At 41.8% G+C, this 27,433-nt stretch overlaps 1 protein-coding gene across 1 annotated transcript; it reads right to left on the reverse strand.

The window, feature by feature from the left end:
• Positions 1-555: 555 nt before the first annotated feature.
• Positions 556-26,655, reverse strand: Kif23 (kinesin family member 23). Its single transcript, XM_057768375.1, has 23 exons — positions 26,596-26,655; positions 25,473-25,601; positions 18,960-19,065; positions 18,644-18,780; positions 18,051-18,160; positions 16,754-16,924; positions 14,837-14,878; positions 13,459-13,571; positions 13,183-13,304; positions 12,421-12,523; positions 10,606-10,685; positions 10,400-10,519; positions 9,924-10,050; positions 9,471-9,629; positions 8,548-8,705; positions 7,978-8,151; positions 7,624-7,803; positions 6,920-7,231; positions 3,868-4,095; positions 2,637-2,719; positions 2,370-2,451; positions 1,738-1,808; positions 556-930 (listed from the first exon to the last, which is right to left on the reverse strand). The coding sequence occupies exons 1-23, from the start codon at positions 26,653-26,655 to the stop codon at positions 915-917; spliced, it is 2,883 nt and encodes a 960-aa protein (XP_057624358.1). The 3' UTR covers positions 556-914.
• Positions 26,656-27,433: the final 778 nt, after the last annotated feature.

A 27,433-nucleotide genomic window follows, 5' to 3' on the forward strand; every position in this document is an offset into this window, starting at 1 on the left:
AGCTGGGTGTGCGCACAGCCTACAACTAGCACTTGTAGCCATTGTCTCTGCCCTCAACACTCGAGTATATGCATGAGGAGCGAATTGCAACATTATTCTCTTCAGTGTAAGGAAAACTGCACCCTTGAGGGAATAGGGAGGACGTCATAGAGCATCTTGAGCTGTGTCAATCAACCCGGGTGGTCTCAGAACTGAGTGATGAAGCACACTGAAAAATCCTGCTAAACCTGGCTTCCATCTGAGGCTTTGACTTGAGCACCTTCCTTCTGAGGAATGCTGGAGTCATATAGTATAATCAAAGTTGATTTCCAACCACATTAGCCATTAGGAGCTAAGAAGTGTTCAGCAAAGAATGCATTAGGATAGGACAAAGAGCACAGTAGTTTTGATATGTTTCATACCCCATAAAGGCAACATTTATTCACAGCCAAGTTTCTATTCTCTAGTGCTCTTTTCTTCTATCCCACTAATACTAAGTACCAGATAAACAGAACACTGCAGGTGCTTGGGAGCATGTTGAGAGAATGTCCACTACACAGCTTTGTGTTTCTTGGTGCTTTTTTATTGTATTTCATTTGCATATATAAAAACAGAAAGTGAATATATACATACAGGATTCTAAAACCTTCCTAAAATGGATTGTTATCATTGGCCAGTTACCATCTTTATTTTAAAAGTCTTAATTGTTAAATATGTCTAAAGTGCATTTTTTTTGTGGCTAATCAATAGCAGCATTTTTGTTTTTTTTTTTATAAAACCTTAGAAAATATTCAGAACAGTTGAAAAAGTCACAAAAAATACAATATGATCTAGATACATTCTTCTGCAGGATGACTGCGACACCGCGCATGGCATAGCTTTGGAGAAATCACCAACACAAACAAAAGTATTCTTCTGCTACCAGAGCTGTCAGGTCAAGGCTTCTTGCGCCTAAAACACAAAAGCAGCATTTAATATTGAATTCTGCACTTAGCGACATAGTCTTTAGGAACATTGAGAAAATTCCTTTTATCAGAAGAAAATTCAAGTCCTTGGAGCAAGCAAGCAACTTAGAGAACAGAACAGGAGGTAGCTCCCCTGTTCTTAACCTACTGCAGCCATCTTCCGAATTGTCAAAGGAACTAACCCAAGTTAAAAATGTAGAGAGAGATGTCAAAGATTGGTTTTATGAAATATGGAAAAAATAGGCCAGCTCCCTCCCCATTGTGGACTTAACCAAAGAGCAAATGGTGTGTGTGCTGCCTTCAACACCAGTTCTGGCATTCATCTTAACCTATCTATAGAGCTTGTACCCTATTCCAAAACCATGAGGTCTGTTAGGTAAGAGTGACACACAATGCTGTCATCCCCAGTGTCCAAGTCATCTTGCAGAAGTGCAAAGAAATCAGAGACCTCAGCTGAGAACAAAGCCTTGTCTAAGATTCCAAAGACTGCTAGTATTCAACATTTTTTGTGTATTATATGCATTGTCATTTTGATAAAGACACACCCCTCTAGGTGCTTTCAGTTCAGCCTCAAAAAGATTTAGAAGTGGCCAAGTATGAGCAAAAGCCATCAATCTGCTGACACCTCCTCCAGTAGAGCTACAGCACTCTGGAGAGCTTGACACTACAAAGGCCGGCCATAAACTGTCAGCAGGGCCCAGGTAAAAGCAGAGAGTAAGGCACAGCTGGAGGAGCAGAGGTGATAGAAAGCCTGGGAGAGGGAGGACACAGCAGGGCTGGCTGTAGTGCTCACTTGGGTTGTGCATGGTGCTGATATCCGGGTCCCAGCTGAGATCCTGCTCTCATCTCAACAGCAACGGAACACTAGAGACAAATGACAGAAGAGGAAAAGGTCGGCTTCCAACGATCCAGAAGCACACATCCACATTTAGATGGGCTCTACTGCGGTGAAATCCAACACTGCTCTATTTCAGCGAAGACACCTAGATTAAACCACTAGTCACACAATTAGGATCCACTTCTGCGCAGGCAACAAAAGCAAGGACCTGAGGGAGTACCCAGGTATCTTTTTAGATAAGGAAGGAGAGGAGTCCTGAAGAAGCTGGTTCTTTCCCTAGGAGTCTTTCCTCAGAGGTAATAGTCATAGGGAGCACTGGATGCTGCTGTGGATTTGTCCATCTGCTATGATTTTCGTTACTCTGGAGCAACACACTCTTGACTCCCATATACATTAGCACACATGCACACAGAGGACCTCTAGTAAAGACCAGATCTAAAGAAATGCAAGTGCCCCACCAGAATGTTAGTTATAGGCTTCTAGGCTGCGCGGGCAATATGTGGTCCTGCCTCAGCAACTTCAGCGAACACTAACTTCTATAGTGTTACGGCTAATTTTAGCAAGCAAGTATTTAATTTCACCCCTACCCTTGTTTCTACATCGGTCCATTCAGACTCTGTACCATCTGGTTGGGCAGGTGCTATTGTAGACGATCTTCGCTTTCGACTACTGAAAAAGGGGAAACATGATGCAACAATCATTTTTGCATCTAAGAAGAATGGAAAACATTAGAGGGGGGAGAAACCAACTATACCCCTGGGAGAATTAATGATAAACCTCATAGGATATTCTGTTCCTAAGAACAAGAGGCTAAGAAACAGACTTTTAGAGAGATATTTGTGACCAACACTCACCCAGTAGGCGACTCTTGCTTTAAAGTCTCAATATCAGTAAACTGAACAGATTGCCCTCCACCTCTGGTTTTATAAACATCACCCTAAATCCAAGAGAAAAGGTCACTGTTATACTTTGATAAATCCAAATGATAGGCAAGCATATCTGAAACTCACCCATAAACCCCAAAGACCTTGGGCTGCTGAATCTACTGATAAAACACTCCAGAAACTTCAGTTCACCTCTCACTAACGAGTCCAGTACAAGATAATCAGTAACATTCCTAGCTATGGGGAAAATAGTTTATTGCACCTATGAATTTCAAAACTAAACCTAGCAGAGACAGCGCCAGGGTGCTGTTGTCTGCCTGGTGGCAGTAGTCTTAATTGTAACTGTCCTCTCGAGTTGAAATGACTCTCCACCTCCGTCACTGTCATCCCCCCACACACACTTTTCCCACTGGCCATCAGATCAAAAGTCTTCTATAGACAGGAAAGTCTCTTCTTTACAAGAAAGATTTTGGGTAGTTCACTGCTGAGTAACATTCCCAATCAAATTCTGTGTGTTATTTACTTTGAAACTCTTAACTGAGATCCTCCTGCAAGTGCTACCATGCCTGACCACAGGACAAGTTTTGTTTGTTGGGTTTTTCTTTGCTTGTTTGTTTTTGGCGGGAGAGGAGAGTTGTCTGAGTTGCGCTGGCTGTCCTGGAACACACTCTGTAGATCAAGCTGCCCTTGAACTCACTTAGAACCAATTACCTCTGCCGCCTAAGTACTGGGATTAAAGGCAAGCACCACCACTGCCCAGCACAGGACAAGTTTTAAAGCAAATATTTTATCTTGACATAACGGCAAAATAGGAGATGGTTGTTAGGTTTGCTTTCTGTTGCTGTCTGGTCCTTCAAGACAACTACGTGCTCCAGGATGGGCTCAAACTGGTGACCTCCCTACCATGGCCTCCCAAGTACCAGGGTTCCAACAAGTTGTCCATATGGCTCTGGGTTTACTTTTGAAACTATGTTTTAGCTAAATATGATGTAACTAAAATAGATCTGGAGTACCAAGAATCCCAAGACTCTAGGCCTATTTAAGCAGATCCAGCCCCAGCAGATTCACAACCTCAGCATTACATTAATTTTCTACTAAAACAAAAGTTCCACCCAACACCCCATTTAAGTCCTAGATCTCATCAAAGGATAGCAGGGCAAATATTTCTCACTGGTAGTCTTTTGTGAAGACTTGTTTTTACCTTAATTACTTTAGTCTGAATCTCCCCATCGGAGGCTAGTTCCTGGTGGGTCAGCATGTACTTCTCACACTTAGCTAGTGCCTTTTCATTTGCAACAGACACTGTGATGGCGTGAGGGACATGTGGCTGCATGACTGTCTCAGTTTGCACATTAGAGGCAGGCTTATGATCTACCCATCTGCTCCCTGCAGAGCGGGACCTTCTGTGTCGTACAGGAATTGGTGTGTTCTGATCAGGTTGAAAGAGGAATTGAGAAACAAGCACAACCCAGGATTATTTTGAGGAACTGTTAGAAGTGCAGCAGTTTACATACAAATTCACAACAACAGAAATCAGACCTGTCCAAGCTAAGCGTGTAAGTCATTTAATGTTCTCTTACCAACCTGAACCAACAGGCATCTTTAGACCACAGTGTATAGAGAGTATAGTCATATGGGAGCTTCTGTTTCAACAAAGGGCAAAAGACAGAATTGTGGTGACTCCAGATATTGTTCATGGCAAGTTCAGGAGAAATAATCCATTTTGCATTCTTGATCAAAAACCAATTATTATGCCTGCTTTGTGAAGTAATACATAGATTAGCAGGTCTATGTTGCAGGTTATCAGCAGGAGCAATAACACTTAAGTTGTGTCTAGGCATCTAATAGAAAACATTCCTCTATATATAGTCAGACCAAAAAACTGTAAGCTGTTGAAGTTCTCACTTAGCAAAACCCTGAAGAACACAGGAATACAGAAATTCAAGTGCAGCACGCCTAAACAGTGCTAAGTACTTCTAAGCACTTGCAGTAAAGATTTTATATCTCAAAACACAATTCCACAAAATCTTCAACTATACCAACATTTTCTCCAAAAGTTTCAAGAATCAAAGACTATACTATGAAATCAGCTTGTATCATAAAAATTAGTTGTTTTCCAGTCAAATGACATGTGTGCCAAGTTAAACAGCACATTCAACTTAAGAAAATATATTTCATATACATGATATGGTAGCATAAGCAACTGTGAGCGACTCCTGTTCATAAAACTGAAAACAAATGAGAGTCTGCAGTCAGAGCCCTTCCGACCCAGCCAAATGAGGATTGTGATTCAGTTGTTCAGTTATAGGAAACCAGCTCAGGGACAGCCCTAACGACAACTCTACAATAGTCACCACAACTTGCCAGGAAAGATACTAAGCTTCCATGCAGGCAGAAAACCTTCACTCTGAAAATGGTCTGATGGTGAATAAGAAAACCTAGCTCTTAGGATCTAGCATTTGGCAGAAGAGCTTCCTTGAACACATTTACAGTATAATACATTCCAATCAAACTTTGGAAAGGGGACAGAATGCAGAGAATCTGCTAGTAGTCATGACTTAAGTATTTTGAAATTCTTTCCTCACCAAAATGTGAAATTTGGTCTGCCTGATAATTTCTGATCAATGAACATGGATAGATATACTAACCTCATGGAAACTTTTCTGCTGCACTTCTAAAGAGATTTGGATTTCAAGAAAGAAGTTAAAGTCTGTGTCTTAGTTTATTCCCCTGACTGTTGCATGGCCAAGTCAGGCATTCCCTTATTGCTAGCAGGTATAAACAGACCTCCCAGTGGGCTGGAGTCAGACAGAGAAGAGGAGGATTTACTAGACGTGATCACAGAGACCATTCACCATGATTTGCACCCTAAAAGGCTCAAAGTAAAATCTGCAAAGCAGGAACTTGAGACTATAGAATTGTCTGTTGCCTTGTAAGAACCCAAGACTGGTCACCATCATTAGTAATCAGATTGCAGGGCTTCACCAACATTCTAAATCATGTGAGAGGATCCTTTTGGTTTGTAAGACAGGGTTTCTCTATGTAACAGCCCTGGCTGTCCTGGAACTCACTCTGTAGACCAGACTGGCCTCGAACTCACAGAGATCTGCCTGCCTCTGCCTCCTGAGTGCTGGGATTAATGGTGTGCGCCACCACCACCCAACATGTAAGAGGATCTTAAAGTATTTACTACAAGACCTTTCACTTAGAATAATAATTTTAAGAGTAGTTAAGATTTTATTGAACATCTAATTCATAGCATTTGTGTGATTATTCAGATTCAAAGGAAATTTTATCTAATATTGAAGAAAACATAAATTTGGTTCAAGATTAAAACTTCAGGATGTGAAAGCTGTCAGTTTCAAACAGTTCAGTTCACAAAAATCAAAAAGGAGGAAGCATATTTTGTTATATATGAAAGAGATGACAGATTTGTGATCGCCACATGTAGTGCATGCATCTGGCAGCAGCCTGGGTTGAAAGGAAAGGCCATCATGAGGGCAGGTAGCAGTGAGAGGCTCTCCACACAGAAAATGCTGCCTTCAAAGTGGCAAAGACAGTGGCTACACAGGAAAATGTTTGAGTGTCACAGCATCTGTGACTTATTTTGGAGTGCCTCAGAAGAGGAAGGACTTGCACAAAATAGCGACTCTGCTGATGGTGGAGGCAGGAGAGTATCCAACCTATTAATCAAAACAAAAACAAAAACAAAAAACAAAAAAAAAACACAAAAAACTTTCTTCCCGCCCAAAACAGCATGAAAAAAAATTTGGGGAAGAGGAATCAAACGGGAAAAAAAAAAAGTATAGTTTTATACATTCATATTTGGGTTGGGGGATTATGGCTCACTGATAGAGCCATTGCTTAGCATCTTAGCATGTTGAAACCTTAGGCTCTATCCCCAGCAAAAGTGGAAGCAGTGGGGAAGTAGGGGGAGAAAAAATAAGAGAGTGGGGAATCAAGGAAGCAAGACACTCATGTTCCTAGATTCTTTGCAAAACCCCTTGTTCAGGTGAGCAGTCTCCTCTAGGGGACACCATTCTGGCTGACATTCAGAGCTCATAGGCACATGCTTCTGCTTTCTCACACGAAGAGCTCAGTCTTAATTTCAGGTGGCTCAGTCTTTAACAGAAAAGTCAGAGCTTCTTCATTTTGGAGCCTATCCAGCTTTCCGTCAAACTCTGAAACCAAGTTACAAAGAGCAAAGGCGATAAGTCTATCACTACAGTGCTTTAAAGAATGCTGGCACAAACCCTGCGGCAACGGTCCTCTTCTACGCCTATCTCACTGTTGAATGTAGGGACCATCTCCCTGCCTTCCGTCCAGTACATCCCTCGCCTTCTGTCTGACACGATACACGTTTTACTTTGTCCTGGCTCCTGCTGCCTATGCCTTGCAAGAGAGGTGACATTGACAGGTGTGCTGAACGGAGATAGTTTCTGCTCCCATTCCGAAATACAGGAAGCTACAGAAATGCTGCTGCAAGAGTTAGAGCGCCTGTGTAGCTGTGGCTGGCTCATGAGTTGCTGGCCGTTGGAAATCTGAGCAATATTGCTACTAGAAAGCTAGAAAAATTGGAGAAAAATTAATGAATAAGACTGAAAAACAGAGAGGAACAATATTACTTTTCTACAATTTCACTACATGAAGATTTAACATTGTAAGAAACTAAAGGCATTAAATTTTTGTGATATGCTTTTGTTGTTTTTGAGACAGGAACTCACTATGTAACCCTGGTTGGTCTGGAACTCTGGGTAGACCAAACTCCCAGAGATCTGCCTGACTCAATCTCCCTCCCAAATGCTGGGATTAAAGGCATGTGCCACTATGCCCTGCCCTTTTGTGCTAAGTTTTAAAAGCAGAAGCTTAAAATATAACATGAAACAGAAACACTCCTCTAAATGGAAAAAAAAAAAAACTCTCTGGCACTAATCTACATACAGCGGCAAACACTTACAGGCACAGGCGAAGGAGAGACGGATCTCGGAAGGATCTTTTCCCGGTCCCGCTCCCGGGAAGGTCTCTCTGGCTTCTCGGGTTTAGGTTCAGTCACAATGGCCTTTAGCTGTTTGAGCTTTTCATCTTTGACCCAGAGTTTATTCTGCATCTCCAGCTGGGTGGCTGCCACCCGACGCTCCTACAGAGATCAATGGCAAATTACAGTCTGCTTTATCCCTCTACACAAGCACACCACACCACCAACTTTACTCCTGGAAAATGACAGTTCTGTACGTCTTCCAGAGATTAACAAATACCAAAGCTCTGCCACAGCACAGAAATGCACAATATTTAACCTAAGAAGAACACTCACACATTCCTTCTGCCATTTCATCGATGTTTCTGTCACCATGCCTTGCAACCTGGCTTCTAATCTGCGCTTGTCAGAAAACTGTCGCTGAAGCTTCTGATTCTGGCTCTCAAGCTCCTGCTGCAGATTGCGCTTATCTTCTTCATAGATGGTGGTTGTTTTCTCCAAAACCTCAATCTGCAAAGGGGACCACTGTGCTTAGCATCTGCTGTGCAAGCATCTCACCTCACTATACAATAAATAGTTCAATTGCTCACAAAAGCAAACTTGTAGAAACACACACAGAGAGGGGGAGAGAGAGAGAGAGAAAGAGAGAGAGAGAGAGAGAGAGAGAGAGAGAGATCACTTTTGCCCTCACTATTTCACCTGAATCCTCATTTCTACTCCAGTTCAGAAAGAAGTTGCTCAAAAGTCCCTTGCAAGCCAGGTGCCTACATCTCAAGCTAAGCTCCACTCGGAACAGTAGAAACTGACAGTCTCTGCCTCACTTCATGCCCTTCACAGGGACAGGCACATGAGCTGTTCTGAGAAGTAACGAATGGCCAGCACATAGGTGAAAGTACAGCCACAAACCTTGTACTCTAAAGTTTTGTTTTTCTTCTCCAGTCGTTCTATTTCCGATTTCTGCCCTGAGATCAATTTTTCTTTTTCATTTAGTTTTTCCTGGATGTAGTTTTCTTTATTTAGAAGAGAACTGTCAAATTCTTTTAATAAGGCTTTGAAGTTCATACCTGAAACAAAGCATATTGTGCTGTTTAGTGCAGATACAAAACAAAACCAACTTTCATCGGCAGATACTCGGTAGAATGTAGCACTCCAGCAAATCCCCCCATGGCAAATGTACATAAGAAAGGTGGGAATGCAGCGGCCTGTATGTGTCTGCTTTGTATATACATGAGGCCCTGGGTTTGATACAAAAAGTGAAAAAAGATTAAAAACAAGTTTGGAAAGAAGCCAGGAATTTGATTCTCAAATCTATAAGAGATGCTTATATAAATATTTTGTAACCTCCCCCTAACACTTAAAGTTTTCTTACAGATGCCAAAACAGTAATAATCCTGTGTTTGAGAATAGCTGAGCCTGGGCTGAAGACCCTGGCACCCTACTTTGTCACTCACAGAGACAGTCACTTCCATGGACCATATTTGTTCAATTGCTCTACACATTTCCAAACATTATTCACTTTCCCCTATACCATTGATGTACAAATATTACAGGATGTAAATAACTTGCAAATGGGAAAATTATAAAATAACATTTTGTGTCCATCACTATTAAAAATAAAATAGACGGAGAGACATCCACTCTTTCCTTCTTATACTCTTTAAAAGTAAAATAGATCTGTTGAAAACAAAATCTTGCCATTCAAATTAAACACCTTGAAACCATTACAAAGTCGAGAAATAAGTCCTCCTTAAAGAGGTCTCACCAGATGGAGTCACTAAGACCTGTTCTACCTCTGAAGTCACAGCAGCTAGAAGCAGCTCTGCCCTTACATTGTTTGTTAAGCTCCTCTGTCATTAGTTGACGTAGGTGATGTCGTTTCTCCAAAGCTTCGATCAGCTTTGGAAGGGTCTCCTCATCATTGATATCCAAAAGCTTGGACGGAGGCAGTGGTGGGAAGCTCTGCAGAATCACTTCAGTCACCAAAGGTTCTGTATTGAATTTAAAAATTATGAAAGCTTAAGTCTGATGCTGTGAGCTGAACCTCTGAACCAATAACCACAGAATTTATTTTCCCCCCTCAGCATACTCACTTGGTGCTAGAATTAATCACTAAGCCCTACTTTAAGCATAGAATTTCTCAAAAATAAGACAAAAAAACAATCAAGCAAACCTTATATTTTAGTTCAAAGTTTCTTTCATTTGGTTCTTGAGAAGGGTGTAAATAGATTTTTTTTAAAGTTTACAAAAAGACAAATGAATAATAATATAACACAAAATCATACCATCTCCAACTGGGCCGCCCCGAGGTAGGTTTCTGTATCGTCTCCCTGGTGTCAAGCCACATATCGCCTTGTCTACTGGTCTTGCTACTTCAACTTCTTGAGTTACTTCAGCAAATCTCATGACTTGCTAAAAATACAAAGCAGAGTCTGGAAAAAGTAGGCCTACCCAAGTCCTCCTTTATGGATGGCTAAATGGTTCATTTGCATATCATTAACCCTCTGTCAATCTACAAAAAGTGCAGTTTGCCATCCCTCGACCCTCCGCAGACAGGATTTCTCTGTAGCTTTGAAGCCTGTCCTGGAACTCACTCAGTAGACCAGCAGGCTGGCCTCAAACTCAGAGATCTGCCTATCTCTGCCTCCTGAGTGCTGGGATTAAAGGCTTGCGCCACCACCACCCAGCCAGTGTGCCATTCTTCAAGTAGCTGTTTTCCCTAGAGAAACCCAACTGTATAGGAGAAATACCCTTAAATTACCAAGCTTTCTTCATAGTCTTCAGCCTTTGGATTTACACACACAATCATCCGCACCTTCCCTTCCCCATCAAAGTAGTTCTTGAACAGATGAGTTAGCTTTGAATCTCGATATGGAACCATCTATAAAGACATTCGAAAGCTAAGAATATTAAACAAATAAAATACACGGTTAAACCACAAAGCAGTTGGCGAGGACTGCTGTGTACCTTGTTAGTTCCATATGTCTGGTTCTCTCTCAGGACTTCCATGCATGTTCTTAGCGTCATTAGTGACTGATTAATGTTACCTGAGAGGAAGTCAGATACAGAGGACATTTGAAAACATTAATTATAATACATTCATTTGTCTGTAACACAGCTTCATTTAGCTGCTGGGAAATTATATAGAGAGCTGTCCACGTGATGTCCCACCATGCTTTCAACAGTATTAATCTTATTAGCTTCAATAACCATCTTTCAGCAACTCCATTAAAAAGACTCTCCTAATACAATATTACTCTTTTTAATAAAATAAATAAATCTTAATAAAGAGAATTTGTTCTTTGATTCTGAGTGTTTTGCCTGCATGTATGTAAATATACTTCATGTACTTGGTGCTCACAAAAGCCAGAAGAGGGCATAAGATCCCCTGGAACCAGAATTACATACAGTAGTGAACTGTCATGTGGATATTAAAAAATGAACCCAGGTCATCTAGAAGAGGAACAAGTACTTTTTAGCTTTCTGATTTTTCGAGACAAGGTTTCTCTGTGTCCTAGAACTTGCTTTGTATACCAGGCTGACCTCAAACTCACAGATATCCACCTGCCTCTGCCTCTGCCTCCCAGGTGCTGGGATTAGAGGTGCATGCTACCACACCTGTCCAACAGTGAAGCTCAACTGCTGATCCATCTCTCTAGCCTGGGAATACAACATGACACTTAATTTTCTGGTGGTGGAGAACGGCCTGCATAGGTTCATGTTTGACTGCTTGATCTCCAATTGGTGTAACTATTTGGGAAGGAATGGGAGGTGTGGCCTTGCTGGAAGTGTGTCACTAGGGGTGGCCTTAAGGTCTTAAAAGCATAAGCCATTCCCAGTGCCTCTCTCTCTCTACCTCATGGTCGTGAGCCATCTGACCACAGCTGCTCTAGAGTTAGTGCTCAGCTACTGCTCCAGCACCACGCCTCCTGGTGCCTTTCTCCCTGCCGTCATGGTCGTGGACTAACCCCCAAAAACTGTAAGCAAGCCCCCAACTAAGTGTTTCCTTCAATCAATTGAATTGGTCGTGGTGTCTCTTCAGATAAATAGAAGAGTTAAGTTTTTTCCAAACCCTAAATTATGGCATGGATAGACAATCTCATTAATTTGGCTTGTTTCCTTTCTTTTTTTTAAGGGATGGTGATGCTGAAGACTGAACTCAGATGGCTCATACACAGGAGGCCAGCCATATCCCAAGTAACCATTTCAGACTACAGTGGGAAAGGGACAGAAGTCCCTTCTACGCCTAGAAGTGACATGTTTCTAACAGTCAAATGTCTTAGGTGCCAACAAACTCTGTCCCTCTACAGCTCAACAGGATTTCTTAGTCATCTTGCTTTTTTTCCCTTGATGTATCTCATTTGGGTTTCTGAGCCAGGACAAGGCTAATATATTAATCATGCCTCTAAAAATTCAAGTCTCAATTGGATTTCCAAATGTTTAAGAACTGTTCATTTTGGAACATCGACTAAGACCTCTTAACTCCATCATTCCTATCAGATATATCATTAGCTAGATATGATGATATACTCCTGTAATCCCAGCACTCAGAAGACTGAGGCAGGATAACCACAAGGGCCTGCAAGTGTTACCTTCTGACATTTATTGCACACTGAGGTACACACATGCCAGAAAAAAAAAAAAAATTTAAAGGCTAAGTTTAATAGTTTAATAGTCAATGTTATTTCACAGATTAAGCAGAGACCATCCATTGATAAATACAAACTGTCATTCCAAGATGTTAAAGGTTACAGCCGTAAATAAGTACAGCACTGCACTCACCAGCTTCACGTAACCTGTTCCCTTCTGCTTTAGTGCGGTTGGTTCTTTCACTTCCAGCAAGATCTACCAGAGACAACTGGCTTATGGTAATTTGTTCTTTTTCCTGCAAGGGATAAAGCCAACAATCTATACTGCACTACAATGTTCTTTAAGATCCAGTTAACATGGTATTAAGTCGTACTGGACACTATGTGTGCACAATACAAACACCCAGAATGGCAGAGGATGCACAGGTGAATTTTATTTAATTAAATACATCTTTGTATCATTAAACAAATGTTCCAAGAGTAACACACCTAAAATAATATTTTACAACAAATCCCCGAGTCTGAGGTCAGCTTTGTCTGTATAGAGAGACAAGAAACAAACAAAAGAGGCCATGGTTCTGAAAACTAGCAAGGAGAAGTATGGGGAAGGTTTGGGGAGAGAAAAGGGAAGAGAGAAATGATATAATTACATTATAATGTCAGAAATAAAAGAGAAAACAAACAAATGTTCAGGGTCATCCCTGGCTCAGGAGACCCTGTCCCTAAAATGACGCAACACATCCACACAGTCTGAAAGCTTTGCAGAGCCTCTTCACGACACAGCAAACTGCACGTGCCACACATGCTATATGTGGATCTAGGATCCACTAGGGTCTATCTCAGTTATACAGGGATCGACTCTAGAGCAACCTGCATCACCAAGGCAGCCCCTAATTTAGGCCGTCTTCCAAAACCTTAGGGCTGAAATAAAGACAAGATTCACATACATACATACCTGTAAGACATTATCTCCATCAGCATCAAGGGGAGCCTGGACGAGCTTAATGCTGAACACACTATGTGACCGGCTGGATTCTCTATTCAAATGGGTGTTTGCAATACGTCTTTTTTTCTGACCTATGATGACAGAGAAATCATGGATTATACCTGAACTCAGCCATTTATTAAACCTGCTTTCCAATTAATCCAAAGAGACTGCTGTTCAATTACAGCAACAAATCTGAGATTAAGACCATGAGTTCACATTTTTCAAATTTTAGTTGTTTCTAACCTCTCCAAAAAACCTCAAAAGCCTCTTCCGTAGATTTCACTTCCACTTCTGTACATCCTGCAACATACATATTGTGGTTCTTATCTTCTCGGAGTATTTTAGATTGTGGGAGTCTGTGGGGGAGAAATAAATGGTTAGTTTCCTAAATGAGGTACAACTGTCTTCCTGACTAAGGTTAAAGTGCCAAGCAACACAATATCTCCCCTTTCACCTTAAGGCCACTGACAGAACCCAAGCCTCATGCATGCTAGCCAAGGGCTCCACCACTGAGCACATCCCCAGCTTTTTTTAAATTTATTGCTTGGTTCTAAAAGCTGGAAAGTCCATGAGTGCAGTGCTGACACCCGGTGAGGGCCTTCTTGTGGTGTTATGATAGAGGTACCACATAGTGAGACAGAACAAGTATGCTCCCATGACATCCTTTCTTTAATGGACAGAAATTTACATAAGATCCCCAAGGAAATGGTAGACTTAAAAAAATGATTATACAGTCAAGATTAGTTGTAAAGCAGAAACCAATGCTGTTTTTAAAGTTTGCTCTAAGCCACCCTAAAAAGGCACACGAAACAACAGACAGTTAAGACTACAACAGTACTATGGCATAGCACTATCGTATACAGCACAGGTTACACATCACAATCTAGCACTTCCCTCATTTAAAAGATCAGCATATTCAACTGGTACTGATCTATAAAGCAATGCAGAAAACGAGTTCAGAAGGGACTTAGTATATGCCCAGAGTGGTCATTCCTGAAAAGTGGCTTGGTAAGTTTTAGTTTGCAGTTGGTTAAGGTTAGGTAAGGGTGCTTGCATGTTCTGTGTTAGTTAATTTTTTAAATAATGCTTCCATTTTATATGTATGGGTGTTTTGCTTGTATATAAATATATGTGTCACATGTGTGCCTAGCACCCACAGAAACTAGAAGAGGGCATTGGATCTCCTGAAACTGAAGTTACAGATAGTTAGTTGTGAGACACTAGGTGGTTGCTGAGAATCAAACATAGGCTCTCTAGAAGAGCAGCCAGTGCTCTTAATCACTGAGTCATCTCTCCAGACCCATGTTTTAATTTTATTTATTTGGAATTGAATGTGTGGAGGTCAAAGGACAACAAGTCAGTTCTCAGGTTGTCAGACTTGGCAGCAAGCACCTTTACCTGCTAAGCCATCTCACAGCCCATTTTGTGAAAGGTAAGGATGAAGACATTTACCAGCTACCATCACTGATAACAAGGGAAGATTTTCTAAAAGAAAGGAGGGTTAGAGGTAGCAGCCTACCCACTGCTAAGGAAAAGCAAACTACTTACAAACATGCCAAATATGCCCCCCCCCACTAGTGTTAACTACGCCCTTCTTAAGTAGGGCAGTGTCAGCACATACACAGACTCTGCGTTCCTCATAGGTGTACTGCAGCCGTTCCACCTAGCGAAGGAATAAGGCAGACATTACTGTTCCAGAGCAGTCATCCTGCGGCAGCATTTCAGTCAGACGAGTGGCAGGGACAGAGATTTTAAAACCCTCTACTTGCGAGACTCCTTCACTGTTAAAAACTAATAAAAATTAACCCTTCAGAAAAGGAGAGCTAACACTATCCTCACATTAAATCCACAATCAGCGCAAAACAGGCTCCCTCCTAAGTGCGCGCGATAGAAACTCTAGGAAGACACTCTGCTTCCTTTGCATGACTAAAACAAGACAGTATCACTTGAAACAATATCACTTGGAATAAGCCAAACAAACTGCAAACAAGAGAGACATAAAAATAAATAGTAGTGTTGGGCACAGTGTGGCAAGCCCTTAATCTCAGCACTTGGGGGGCAGAGCCAGGTGGATCTCTGTGAGTTCCAGACCAGCTTGGTCGACATAGTGCGAGACTTAATTTAAAAAAAGAAAGAAAGAAAGCTGCCAGGTGGTGGTGAAACACACCTCTAATCCCAGCACTCAGGAGGCAGAGCCAGGTAGATCTCTGCGAGTTTCAGGACAGCCAGGGCTACAGAGAAACCCTGTCTTGAAAAAGCAAAAGAGTTACCACTTAATTGGTAGCAATAAATAAACAGAAGTTTAGGTAAAACAGGTACACAAAACTGGAATTGCAACAAAGGACAGTTTAAAATGCACATGAAAATATTTGCTCAAGTGGGAAAGTAATTAACATAAAAGGCATTGCCTCTAAGACAGTACTCTTGCTCCTCTCTGTAACTCAACCCAGGTACTTCTTTCTCTTAATTCCAACAGTCCAAAGACCGACAGGTAACTCCAAAAAGAAGCCCCTTGGTACAGTTTGCATTGGAAGCTGGGTTTGGTGGTGCACACTGCTACCCCAGCACCGAGAGGCTGATGGAGGATCACAAGCAATTGGAGGCCAGCCTGTGTAATGCAGTAACTGCCTCAAAAACAAAGCAGTTCTCATCTAAAGAATGGCTGAGTAAAGCAAAAGACTTAAGACCTTCAGATTTCATTCACCTACCAACTTTATAGTTATTTTACAAAATCATTAGTAATTCCTTTACTGAAATGAAATTCAGTAAGAATCACAGTATGGCCTCAGAGTCATGAACTTTTCATATTAGTGAACACACTGATATAAGTGGACAGTTCTGTTCACAGTTTAATGGTTTTCTAAATCTAGCTATTTCCACACATGTCCCTCTACACATACACACAAATGTTAAGACAAAGGTCTTCGTGTTATTTATGTTTTAATTGGCTGCGATGAACACAGTATGCAAGACCAGCCTTCAGCTAAAGAACAAAACCACCCACTCAAGAACAGACACAAGATTTGTAAACCTACCCTGGCATAAAGAGAGGTACTTTTGTAAAGCTACAAGGTAACTGGTCTTCAGATTCTATAAGACAAGACCCACAGTTATCTAAGGAGTAGAATTTTACCTCTCAGAATGACAAGGCAATGTGGCTTTACACTAATCTGCAATAGATGAAATAAGAATCACTTGTACAGACAAGGACCCACTCTACAGAGAACACCAAGACACAGATAGCCAAAGAGGCTGCAAAACCTCCAGCCCTGTCAGGGTGTTGAAATATGCCCCCAATACTGTCTATAAAATCGAGATTTGTTTCAAACCCAAGGCTAAGTTTTCAAAAGCAATTTCCAAGCTGGATCTTCAGGTCCCTATGCCTTAACCTGCTGGATTCCTAATACAGCTACAATCCAGTTAATATAAAAGTATCCACTGGGCATGACTAAAAACAAATGCTAAGCATTATCCCCACTTATACCGGAAGATACCAGGGATTGCCGTGTTACCTGAAGAGACTATCTTTATTACTTACTTGGGCTTTATGGGATCAAGCTGCACCTCTTCCAATAGATCATATATGTAATTGTTATAGATTTCAATGTAAGAGACAAAAACACCATAGACACTGTCTTCGTCAATTTCTTCTGCTTTACAGAATTCTTGTACATTTATCATATCTGCAAACTCTGGATCTGCTTGCCGCCTAAAACAAGAAACAGATCCCTCAAAGTCAGATTTTACCCACTGTGAGTTAATATATAAAAAGTAGATACCTGTGTCGGCTGGTTTTATGTCAGCTTGACAAGCTGGATGGAGTCTTTGGGAAAGGGGACTTTCAACTGAGAAAATACCTTGCATGAGGCTGGCCAAAAAGCAAGTCTATCTAGCATTTTCTTTTCTTTTTTTTTTTTTTTTTTTTTTTTTTGATTTTTCGAGACAGGGTTTCTCTGTAGCTTTGGTTCCTGTCCCGGAACTAGCTCTTGTAGACCAGGCTGGCCTCGAACTCCCAGAGATCCGCCTGCCTCTGCCTCCCGAGTGCTGGGATTAAAGGCGTGTGCCACCACCGCCCGGCCTAGCATTTTCTTGATTAATGACGTGGGAGGGCCCAGCCCTCTGTAGGTAGTACCAACCCTGGGCAGGTTCTGAGCTGTATAAGTAGGCTAAGTTAAACAAGCCATGGAAAGTAAACCAGTTTACAGCATTTTCCATGACTTCTGCACCAGCTTCTGCTTGAGTTCCTGTCCTGACTTCCCTCAGTGATAGACTGTTACTTGGAAGTAAAAGATGAAATAAACCCTTTCTTCCACCAAGCAGCTTCGCTTATGGTATTTTATCACAGCAATAGAAACCTAACTGAATTGCTGGGCGTGGTATACGCCTTTGAGCTTAGCCTGGTTTAGTTTGTTCTAGGCCAGCCAAGGCTATTACACAGAGAAATCCTGTCTCAAAAAAGAAAGAAAAAAAAAAAAAAAAAAAAAAGAAAAGAAAAGGAGACCTAACTGAAATACCAGAGTGAAAAAAAAAACTACTCAAATGTTCTGCTACTTAAAACTGAAATCATAAAGCAACTTTATTCAGATTCAAGGTGGGTCAAGGACAGCCAAGCCCTGAGTAGCCGTAGCACAGGCACTCACCTTCCCCAACTCACAGAAGGAAGTATCCTCTGGAAATCAGACAAAATACCAGAGCAGTTAAAAACCCTCAACCCTGACCTCGCAAGTCAACTGTAAAACTAACTTCTCTAATCTGTATTCACCTTCCCCAGATCTACAGAAATTGCAGGACAGAATTCCTCACACTCTGAGTCAGTCCAACACGAAGTTACTCACTTGTTAGAGGGGGTCTTTGGAACAGGCATAGCTTCTCTTTTCTGCCGCTCCAATAATGCATCAACCTCACACTGTATTTCCATGCTGTTCCTATCATTAGACTTAAAAACCTAAAACGAGGGCAGAAAAGACTTTTGAAAAGAATTTTACTTAATTTAAGGAACAGCAACTTTTTTTCGAGACAGGGTTTCTCTGAGTAGCTTTGGAGCCTGTCCTGGAACTTGTTCTGTAAACCAGGTTGGCCTTGAATTGGCCTCGAACTCACAGAGATCCACCTGCCTCTGCCTCTGGAGTGCTGGGATTAAAGGCGTGCGCCACCACCACCAGCTATGGTACAGCAACATTTAAAAACAGAAAGCATTTGCCATTTAAACTTTGGGGGACAGGCAGAGTTGCTGGTCTGCACCTCTTGATTCTCTTCTACCGCTCAAGAATTGGCATCATAGGCATACCCACCATGCCCACCACATCCGAACATATGTAAGAATCAAAGCAGCTCCAGTGCTGAGGTTCTTCCTCGGTATCACTGTATCTATAGATGTCTTAGTCCTGTATCTACTGTGACAGTCACAACCCAAAGGAATAGTACTTACGTAACGTTTTGCTTGAAATGACCCTATGCTGTTAAAGATCATATTCAAACAACGAGGAAGCAGGCCTCCATACCCCGGAGACCCTGTCATTGTGTGCGTTTTTCCACTTCCTGTCACACCGTATGTAAACAAAAGACCTACAGTGTAGCAACAACAAGGAGTTACACAGAACATTTAAAACACTTAAATTAACCCCAAAACTGGGCATCACTCTAATGAGTTAAATCTGAATTCAATGTCAAACCAAATAAATAAACAGTAAAAAGTTTTATTACAAGATTAAACGGAAAAATCAACTAAACTCCAAGATCCATACCATTTTTGCCGTGAATGAGGTCATCTACCAACGGACTAGCCACAACATCAAAGAGTTCCTTCTGAGTTGTATGAATGCCAAATACCCGCTTAAATGAATACTGCGTCTGTGGAGAGAAGAAAAAGAATAAACACGGAATCCTACGAGACTAGAAATATATCTGTCCTACGCTTGAATGTTTCTGTCGTGAGCTTTCAAATCCAGACATGTAAAGAAAAATCAAGAATGATCTTTAAGCTTGGAGCCTTCAGTAGTCACAACATACATAAATCACAGCTGTCCTAACAAATACACTGAGCAGCGTGAAGAAAAGTCAAGTCCACTAATGCTGCATAGATTGAGTGAACATTTACGCCTAGTGCTACAGAGGCTGAGGCAGAAGTTTGCCCTGAGTTGGGTGGCAGTCTGGGCTACACAGAATTATAGGCCAGACTGGGCTATCATGTGAGATCCTGTTAACAAAGTAAAAACACAAGGTAATGACCCATAATCTTAAATTTATGTTGGGCGGAGGTGGCATGCACCTTAATCCCAAGACTGGGGAGGCAGAGGCAGGCAGATCTCTGTGAGTTTGAAACCAGCCTGGTCCACAGAGTGAGCTCCAGGACAGCCAGGGCTAAACAGAGAAACCCTGTATCCCCCACCCCAAATTAAATTTATTAAAAAATTTAAGTGTTATGGTTTTCTATTTGTTGTTCTTTTCTTTTGAGTATGTTTGTATGAAAGAGTCTGTATGTATTAATGGTTGGTCTAGAACTTGTAGTGTAGACCAGGCTGGCCTTCAATTTTCAATGATAGTAGCGGCTGCCTCTGCTACTATCACAAGCATGCACCACCACCCTGCCTACTGCTTTCTACTTTTTTCTTTATGAAGAAGGTATATTTAAAGTAGCAAGGGCCAACAAGACGGCTCAGCAGGTAAAAACACTTGCTATCAAGCCTGAGAATCTGGGTTCAATCCCTGAAACCCAAATAGTGAAAGAAGAAAACTGTCTCCTACAGGTCATCCTCTGACCTCACAAGTACAGGTACAACAGACAAGCAAAAATAACAAATATAAAAAGACATTGTAAACAAGACAGCAAAATACCAAGATTACAGCATTTTAAAAACTAGAAATGAGTTACAAACATAATTTTATCTGAATTCTTTTATAAAATAAATGCTACTTTGACACATATGTATACACACACACACACATAACTTTAAGACAATCTCATATAACCCAAAGTAGTCTCAAATTCACTACGCAACCAAGAATGAACTTGAATTTCCTCTTGCCTCTACCTCCAGAGTGCTGAAATTATATGCCACCATTACAGTGGGAGACTGGTTTCCATGGTGGATCTGGAACCAAAGTCCACTATTTAAATGGCATGGCATTTGCCATTTAATATTCTTGAAAGCATCCTAGGTTGCCATTATATTAATACAATGGTTATTCTTGTATGACAAAGAAATACCTGTCTATACTCAGATTTTTTCCTGAAGGCATGGGGGTGCAGCAGGATCTCCCTCATATTTGCTAGGCAAATACTCTACCAATGAGCTAAATCTATAGCTCATTTCTGAAGATTTTCAACCCTTAGTTAAACTCCTGGATGTGGGACTGTAGATGACAAAAGCAAAGACATAGATATACGTAGACCTATAGACACATATAAAAGATGTGTCTATTCTTATTTTAAGTGTACAAGTGCTTGTCTTTATGTATGCATGTACTATATGTGTGTGCCTGGTGCCCATGATGGCCAGATGAAGGCATCTGATCCCATGAAGCCAGAGCTAAAGGAAGTTGAGTCACCATATGGGTGCTGGGAACCAACCCAGGTCCTCTGAAAGAGTAGCAAGTGTTCTTAACAGAGGAGACATCGCTCCAGGCCCCCAATCTACTATTTTATAAATGATAAATAAGACGAAATACCTACTTCAAGGGCTGGAAAGATGGCTCAGCAGTGTTTATAACTTCAATTCAATATGTGGTTCACAACTGTTTATTACTTCAATTCCAGGAGATCTGATGCCTTCCTCTGACATCCACGAACACCAGACCCATATGTGGTATACATCACATACATACATGGAGGCAAAACTATCATAAAACTAAAAATCTAGCCGGGCGGTGGTGGCGCACGCCTTTAATCCCAGCACACAGGAGGCAGAGACAGGCGGATCTCTGTGAGGTCAAGGCCAGCCTGGTCTACAGAATGAGTTCCAGGACTGGCCCCAAAGCTACAGAGAAATACTGTCTCAAAAAAAAGAAAAAAGAAAAAAGAAAAGAAAAGAAAAAAGTTTTAAAACACATACTTCAGCTAGGCTAACATTTTTTTACCTTTGTGAGGTTTTCATTCTCAATGTACTTCAAAACAAAGACTATAGAATGGCAAGGATATGTAGGATGGTGCCAAGGAGAACAAATGTCCTCCTCTTCGTAGAGAACACCTCCTCCTTTGGCGTAATGAAAACAGATGCAAGAAGGTACCTGCTCAAGCTCCTGAACAATGCTCTCTGAGTACTCAATTTCTACCAAACCTTGTGTTTGTATGTACTTTAAACTCATTTGTACAAACTTGAAATTCAGTAAGTCAGTATTCAACTCCCATTATATCCTCAAAGACCTGCTCTGCTCTGCCAGCCTTCCTGATCATGCATTCTTGCTTAATCCAATCGTACTCCTTTGACAAACTGGACCGAAAGGCACATATCGTCTGGCGCTTTCATGAAGAACAGGAAAGAGACAGTGAACACAAGCACAGACATACATCTCAAGATGTTTCAGTTCAATAAGGGACCACATGGTGGTCCTCTAAGATTACACAGGTGATAAGTTCTTAGTGTCTAAAGGAATAAAAGCTCACCGTATTGCTCCAGGAGATGGTGACACTAGTGTGATACAGGCGGTCTGGATAGGTACAGATGCACTGTGGTACAACTGCCTACTGTATTCCACAGCAGTCCCGTGTGCCCCTGGAGTCTAAGCGCGCTACTCTGGATAGTCTCTGTGTCTATTATGGCAATCTAGCATTTGCAAGCACACTTGGTCACGTTCACAAAATAGTGAAACTGCCCAATGACCTCAGAAGACACCGTCATCTTTATTTATTTATTTTTTTTTTTTCGAGACAGGGTTTCTCTGTGGTTTTTGGAGCCTGTCCTGGAACTAGCTCTTGTAGACCAGGCTGGTCTCGAACTCACAGAGATCCGCCTGCCTCTGCCTCCCAAGTGCTGGGATTAAAGGCGTGCGCCACCACCGCCCGGCTGACACCGTCATCTTTAAACAAAGCATAGCTATTAATAAATTAATATAGTGTTATAAAGCAGGCACACTGAATGAAGAACAAAGAGTGAAGTGCTGTTTCTGCTGGAGTAGTCTGAACACCCTGAGAGAGTAAGATTTAAGCTAAAATTCAAGATGAGGAGGCATCCAGGTTACAAGGAAGAGTCTAGGTTAAGCCAGAGTGGCTGGTAAGCATGACGCTGGCTTAAAGACGATCCCCAAAGACTAGGTGAGTACTGAAAGATAAGGATAGGAGCCAGGCAGCACTCGGGAGACAGAGGCAGGCGGATCTCTGTGAGTTTGAGGCCAGCCTGGTCTAAAGAGCTAGTTCCAGGACAGTTGGGGCTGTTACACATAGAAAAATCAGGGAAAAAAAAAAAAAGATAAGGGTGGGAAGATAAGCAGGAGGCTGGTTGAACAGAATTTTCCTTGAGAGATTTTGCACAGGGAAATGATAAGATCTCTTTCTTCTTTGCAAGATCATTCTGGCAGCTCTGTGGAAACCATTATACAAGATCCTCTGTAAAAACAGGCAGCCAGACAGGCTTCAGGAAAGGCTCAAACCATGCTCAACACACCTGAGAACTGGCTGTTACCAGTTCTCGACATTAAGCAACATTCCCCGCCACCTTCCATTGCTCCCCCTCAGCCTGCAGTCAATGGGCACATCTCAATGCTCAGATTAGAAAGGAGTCAGTCAGGGAACTCATGCTGTTAGTGACATTTAGCACAAGCTAAAGTATTCACTACCCTGGATCAAGATAAAAACACTTCCCCACCACACACAGCTTGACTAGTAACTAACTCAGAATAAGCTAGTAGTGAAAAGAGACAGGAAAGATTATCTCAGGATCCACTCTGCAGAACTGACAGGCTATTATCTATGCATGACCCAACATGAACAGATGCAAAAGGAAAGAAGCTTCCAGGATTCTGGACTGGACAACTGGACAACAATGGTACCATCTTCTGGAAAGGTTAAGAGGAAAACATTTAAAGGGTAGTGGGGACTCAAGAGCTCCTTTCAATATATAAAACTTGAGATGGGCCAGGCAGTGGTGGTGCAAGCCTTTTAATCCTTGCACTCAAGAGGCAGAGGCAGGCCGATCTCTGAATTTGAGGCCAGCCTGACCTACAGAGTGAGTTCCAGGACAGCCAGAGCTACACAGAGAAACCCTGTCTCAAAAAACAAAATTTGAGATGGGTAAGTGATGTCCACCAAAGATAGAAAGTCGTCAGACATTCCAATTTAGAGTAAGAAAAAAAGATTTTTTTTTGCCTTGCCATATAAATTCCAGACCACTTAAAACCATGGGAATGACAGATAGAAAACAGAGCCCCTGGGTCAAGCATAGTGACCCACACCTGTATTCCCAACACTCAGGAGGCTGAGGCAAGTTCTAGTACAGCCCAAGCTAATGTGGGAGATCCTGTCTCAGAAAAAGGAAGATGGAAACAGAAGATGAGAAAGAAGAAAAACATAGGGACCCAGACACAGCCTACCTTAGGATTCAGAGACTAGACAGGAGAAGTCAGCAAAGGGCGGCTAGTGGCAAAACAGCCAGGAGCTGGAGAGGGAGAAAGAGCTTCAGGAAGGAACACGCTGCTGAGACAACGAGGACGTAGGTGGTCTAAAGAACGGTGTCTCTGCAGTAGTGCGCACAAGCCTGAATGGAGCCCAGAGTGGTGGCTCAGGCCTGGAATCTCAGCATACAGGAAAATGAGGCGGACAGAATGCCAATTTAAAGACAGTTTAAACATTTAAAGCCATCCCAGATTACACAACAAGCTCTCAGACAGATTAGAGTAAGACCTGTCCCAACAACAACAACGAAGAGTAAGTGGCTGTTAGAAAGCAGACAGTGGAACCAATCCTCTACTTTCTGCATTCTGAGTTTCTGCCATATTATATGACCTACTTGTCTACCAACTGTCAATTTAGGGTATAAAGTCCATAAAGGCATGGGCTTCCTTAAACACTCACCAAGCATGCAGGAAGCCTTAAATCCATTTCCCAGCACTGCAAATAAACAAAATACTCTCCAGGTACTAAATACTAACACTCATACTGTGAAGGTGGATGATCACCACCAGTTCAAGGCCAGACTAAGCTATAGTGGGACTCCATTTCAAAAAGATGCGGCTAGCACTTGGCTAGCATGAACAAGGTCCTGAGTTCAATCCCTAACACCACAAAAATCAAGTAACAGCAAAAACCCACTCAAGGCATGTAGTACACACCTCTAATTTCAGCACTAGAGAGACTAAAACAGGAGGATCAGAAAAAATTTTGAGGCCAGCCTGGTTGTGAGGGTCTGAATGAGAATGCCCCCCCACCACCATCATACACACACAAGCTCATGTATTAGAATGTTGGGGTCCCAGATGGTGAGCTATTTAGGAAGGATTAGGAGGTGTGGCCTTGTTAGAGGAGGTATGGAATAAGGTTTTTTAGGTTCCAAAAGTCCGAGTAAGGCCCAGAGTCCCTCTGCCTCATGGTTGTAGACCAGAATGTAAACTTTCAGCTACTAGTCCAGTGTCATGCCTGCCTGCCACCATGCTTGCTGCTGGTGATGTCACGGGCTGTAAGCAAGACCCCAATTAAATGCTTTCTTTTGTAAGTTGCCACGGTCGTGGTGTCTCTTTACTGCAATAAAAAAGTGACTAAGACACTGGACTACAAGGTGATATTGTCAGTAAAACAAAGCAAAACCATTCCCTAACAGACTGATCCAAAGGCACAATGCTACTGTGGATGTAGCTCAAGTGGCAAATACTGCCTAGCATGCACAAGGCCCTAGACTCAAGCTCCAGAGAAAGGGAAAACACAAAATGCCTATAATTAACTGTTATTCAAATCTCCTTGTGTGAAGTTATATATCCAGGATAAGAAACCCTCTGAAGCTGGGCGGTGGTGGCCTTAGTCCAGCACTTGGGAGGCAGAGGCATGTGAATCTCAGTGAACTGAGTCCAGCCTGGTCTATATAGGGAGTTCTAGGACAGCCATAGCTACATAGTGAGACCCTGTCTCAAAAATACAAAATGAAAAATCTCCTCTGGACACAATCCTCTAATTCCAACATACCAAAAGTCTATCTGTATATCCTAGAAATCAAAGACATTCTAGATAGGGTGGCTAAAGCATCCCTTCCCACAAGTGAGAGCACACAGGAATTTTTAAATTCAAAAAGGGCCATTCATCAAGCAAAAACAACTCGGCTCCACTAGGAACCTACCTCCTTATAGTCTCCATTTCTGTTGAGCCGGTAACCCTCAGGCGTATGTAGCTGCACAGTTGTACTATTGACCACTTCTACACAGCACTCTTGGTCAGGGAAACTCAGTGGGCGCACCCTACAGTACACCTGGAAAAAGAGAAAGGTGTTTAAACAAGGTTGACTTTTTGCCTGGTTTTCTTTTGGTTTTTCTGTTTGCTTTGTTTGTTGAGACAGGGTTCTCACTCTATAGCGTAAGCTGGCCTGGAACTCTCAGCAATCTGCCTGCCTGCGAGAGCAGGTATGAATCACCTTGAATGTTTACCGCTTACTTGATTTTCCATGCAAGCTTTTGGTTCATATATCTACAAATATCTGATTTCCCACACAAACATAAACACAAAATTATGAAAAACAAAATCTGCAGCTCAGAATGATCAAAAGCAAAAATGCATTAAATCAAAATAAATTTAGGTTAAAATATTACACTGTACGGTTTCTCTTCGCTGTTGTGCTCAAATAAAATTGTACTAACATAAAAATCTCTCTAAATGCCTGAAAGGCGATTAAATTCTTCAGAACAGGACGTCATTTCACACACCTATAATCACAGTGCGTGGAGGGTGGAGATCATTTCCGGGAAAACTGACCAGCTGTACTCACAGTGAGCAGGTGGTACAGCTCAGCACCAGAGACCCTCTGTAGTGGGGTGGCGGAATTCAGAGCACGGCAGAGCAAGCAACCCTTCTCAGGACGAGGTATGAACTACACTGAGTTATTCTACACCAGTCTATGAACTTTGAGTGCAGGGTTCTCCTTGAGAACGTGTAGGTCCCACATACAGAGGACCAAGAACTGAGAACAAAGTTCCCATCCCAAGAGTAGAACCTGGTAGGAGTTTCGAACATTTAACTTTTCAGATTCTAATTAGAGATAGCAGGTTTAGTGATCAGCAACTAAAGACTACCTTCTTCTGGGCTAATCCAAACAGAAAAAGCGAACTTCAAGGCTAAAGCCAGTTTTAGACAATTTAGTGGATCAATTTAACTGTGTGCTCTTTGACCCAAGTCTATCACTTCTCCTTCCTCTTTCAAGCAAACAAGACAGAAACAGACTAAAGACGGCACACACATGTAAATCTTACCCCGACTGGGTCTTTAAGGTTTGTCTGAGATCCTTTTTTCATCACAGGTCTCCTCGGCATCTTCGCTTTCCTGGGCAAAACCAAAAAAACCCAAAAAACAAAACATAAATTTCTGTCCGATACTAACATACAAGACTTCACAAATTCTAGCAATGGTAATCTAACTCATCAAAATTGGGGCTGGGAAAATACACTCTTGATACCAGAAGTACTCAGGGGACTTTTGCTTGATTTTGGTTTTTGTTTTTTGTTTTTTCCAATGCTGGAGAGCAAATTCAGAGATTTGCTCTTGTAGGGCAGGTTCTCTACCAGTAAGATACACCCCCAGCCTGCCAATTTATCAGTTCTCTATTGAAAAGTTAGTATATTTTCTTAAGCAACAATTTTACAGTCACTACCAATTTGAGAAGTCAACATTTAACTCTATACAGGTGTACAAGCACAGTGTGTAATTACTGAATTATAAAATCGCACACGAATTCACTCTCTGACCAACTTGTATGCCTAAAGGGCTATGGATGTTCTGTGGAGTGGAAGAGTCCAGCATACAGAATGAACTTCGTTGAATCCCAAATGATAGAAATAAATAATAAATAATCTGTACTTTCAAGGAACAGTTGGTCACTGAATGACAAAAACTATTATCTTTGCTAGGTGTGGTGGTGCTCGCCTTTAATCCTAGCAGGCAGATCTCTGAGTTAGAGGCCAGCCTGATCTACAAAGCGAGCTCCAAGGACAGCCAGGGCTGTTACACGGAGAAATCCTGTCTCAAAAAATGAAAACCTATTATCCTTTAGCTCATACCCCAAATATTGTTCCAAACAGGAAAAAAAAATTT

This window comes from Chionomys nivalis, chromosome 4, assembly GCF_950005125.1.
Source record: "Chionomys nivalis chromosome 4, mChiNiv1.1, whole genome shotgun sequence".
NCBI lineage: Eukaryota > Metazoa > Chordata > Mammalia > Rodentia > Cricetidae > Chionomys > Chionomys nivalis.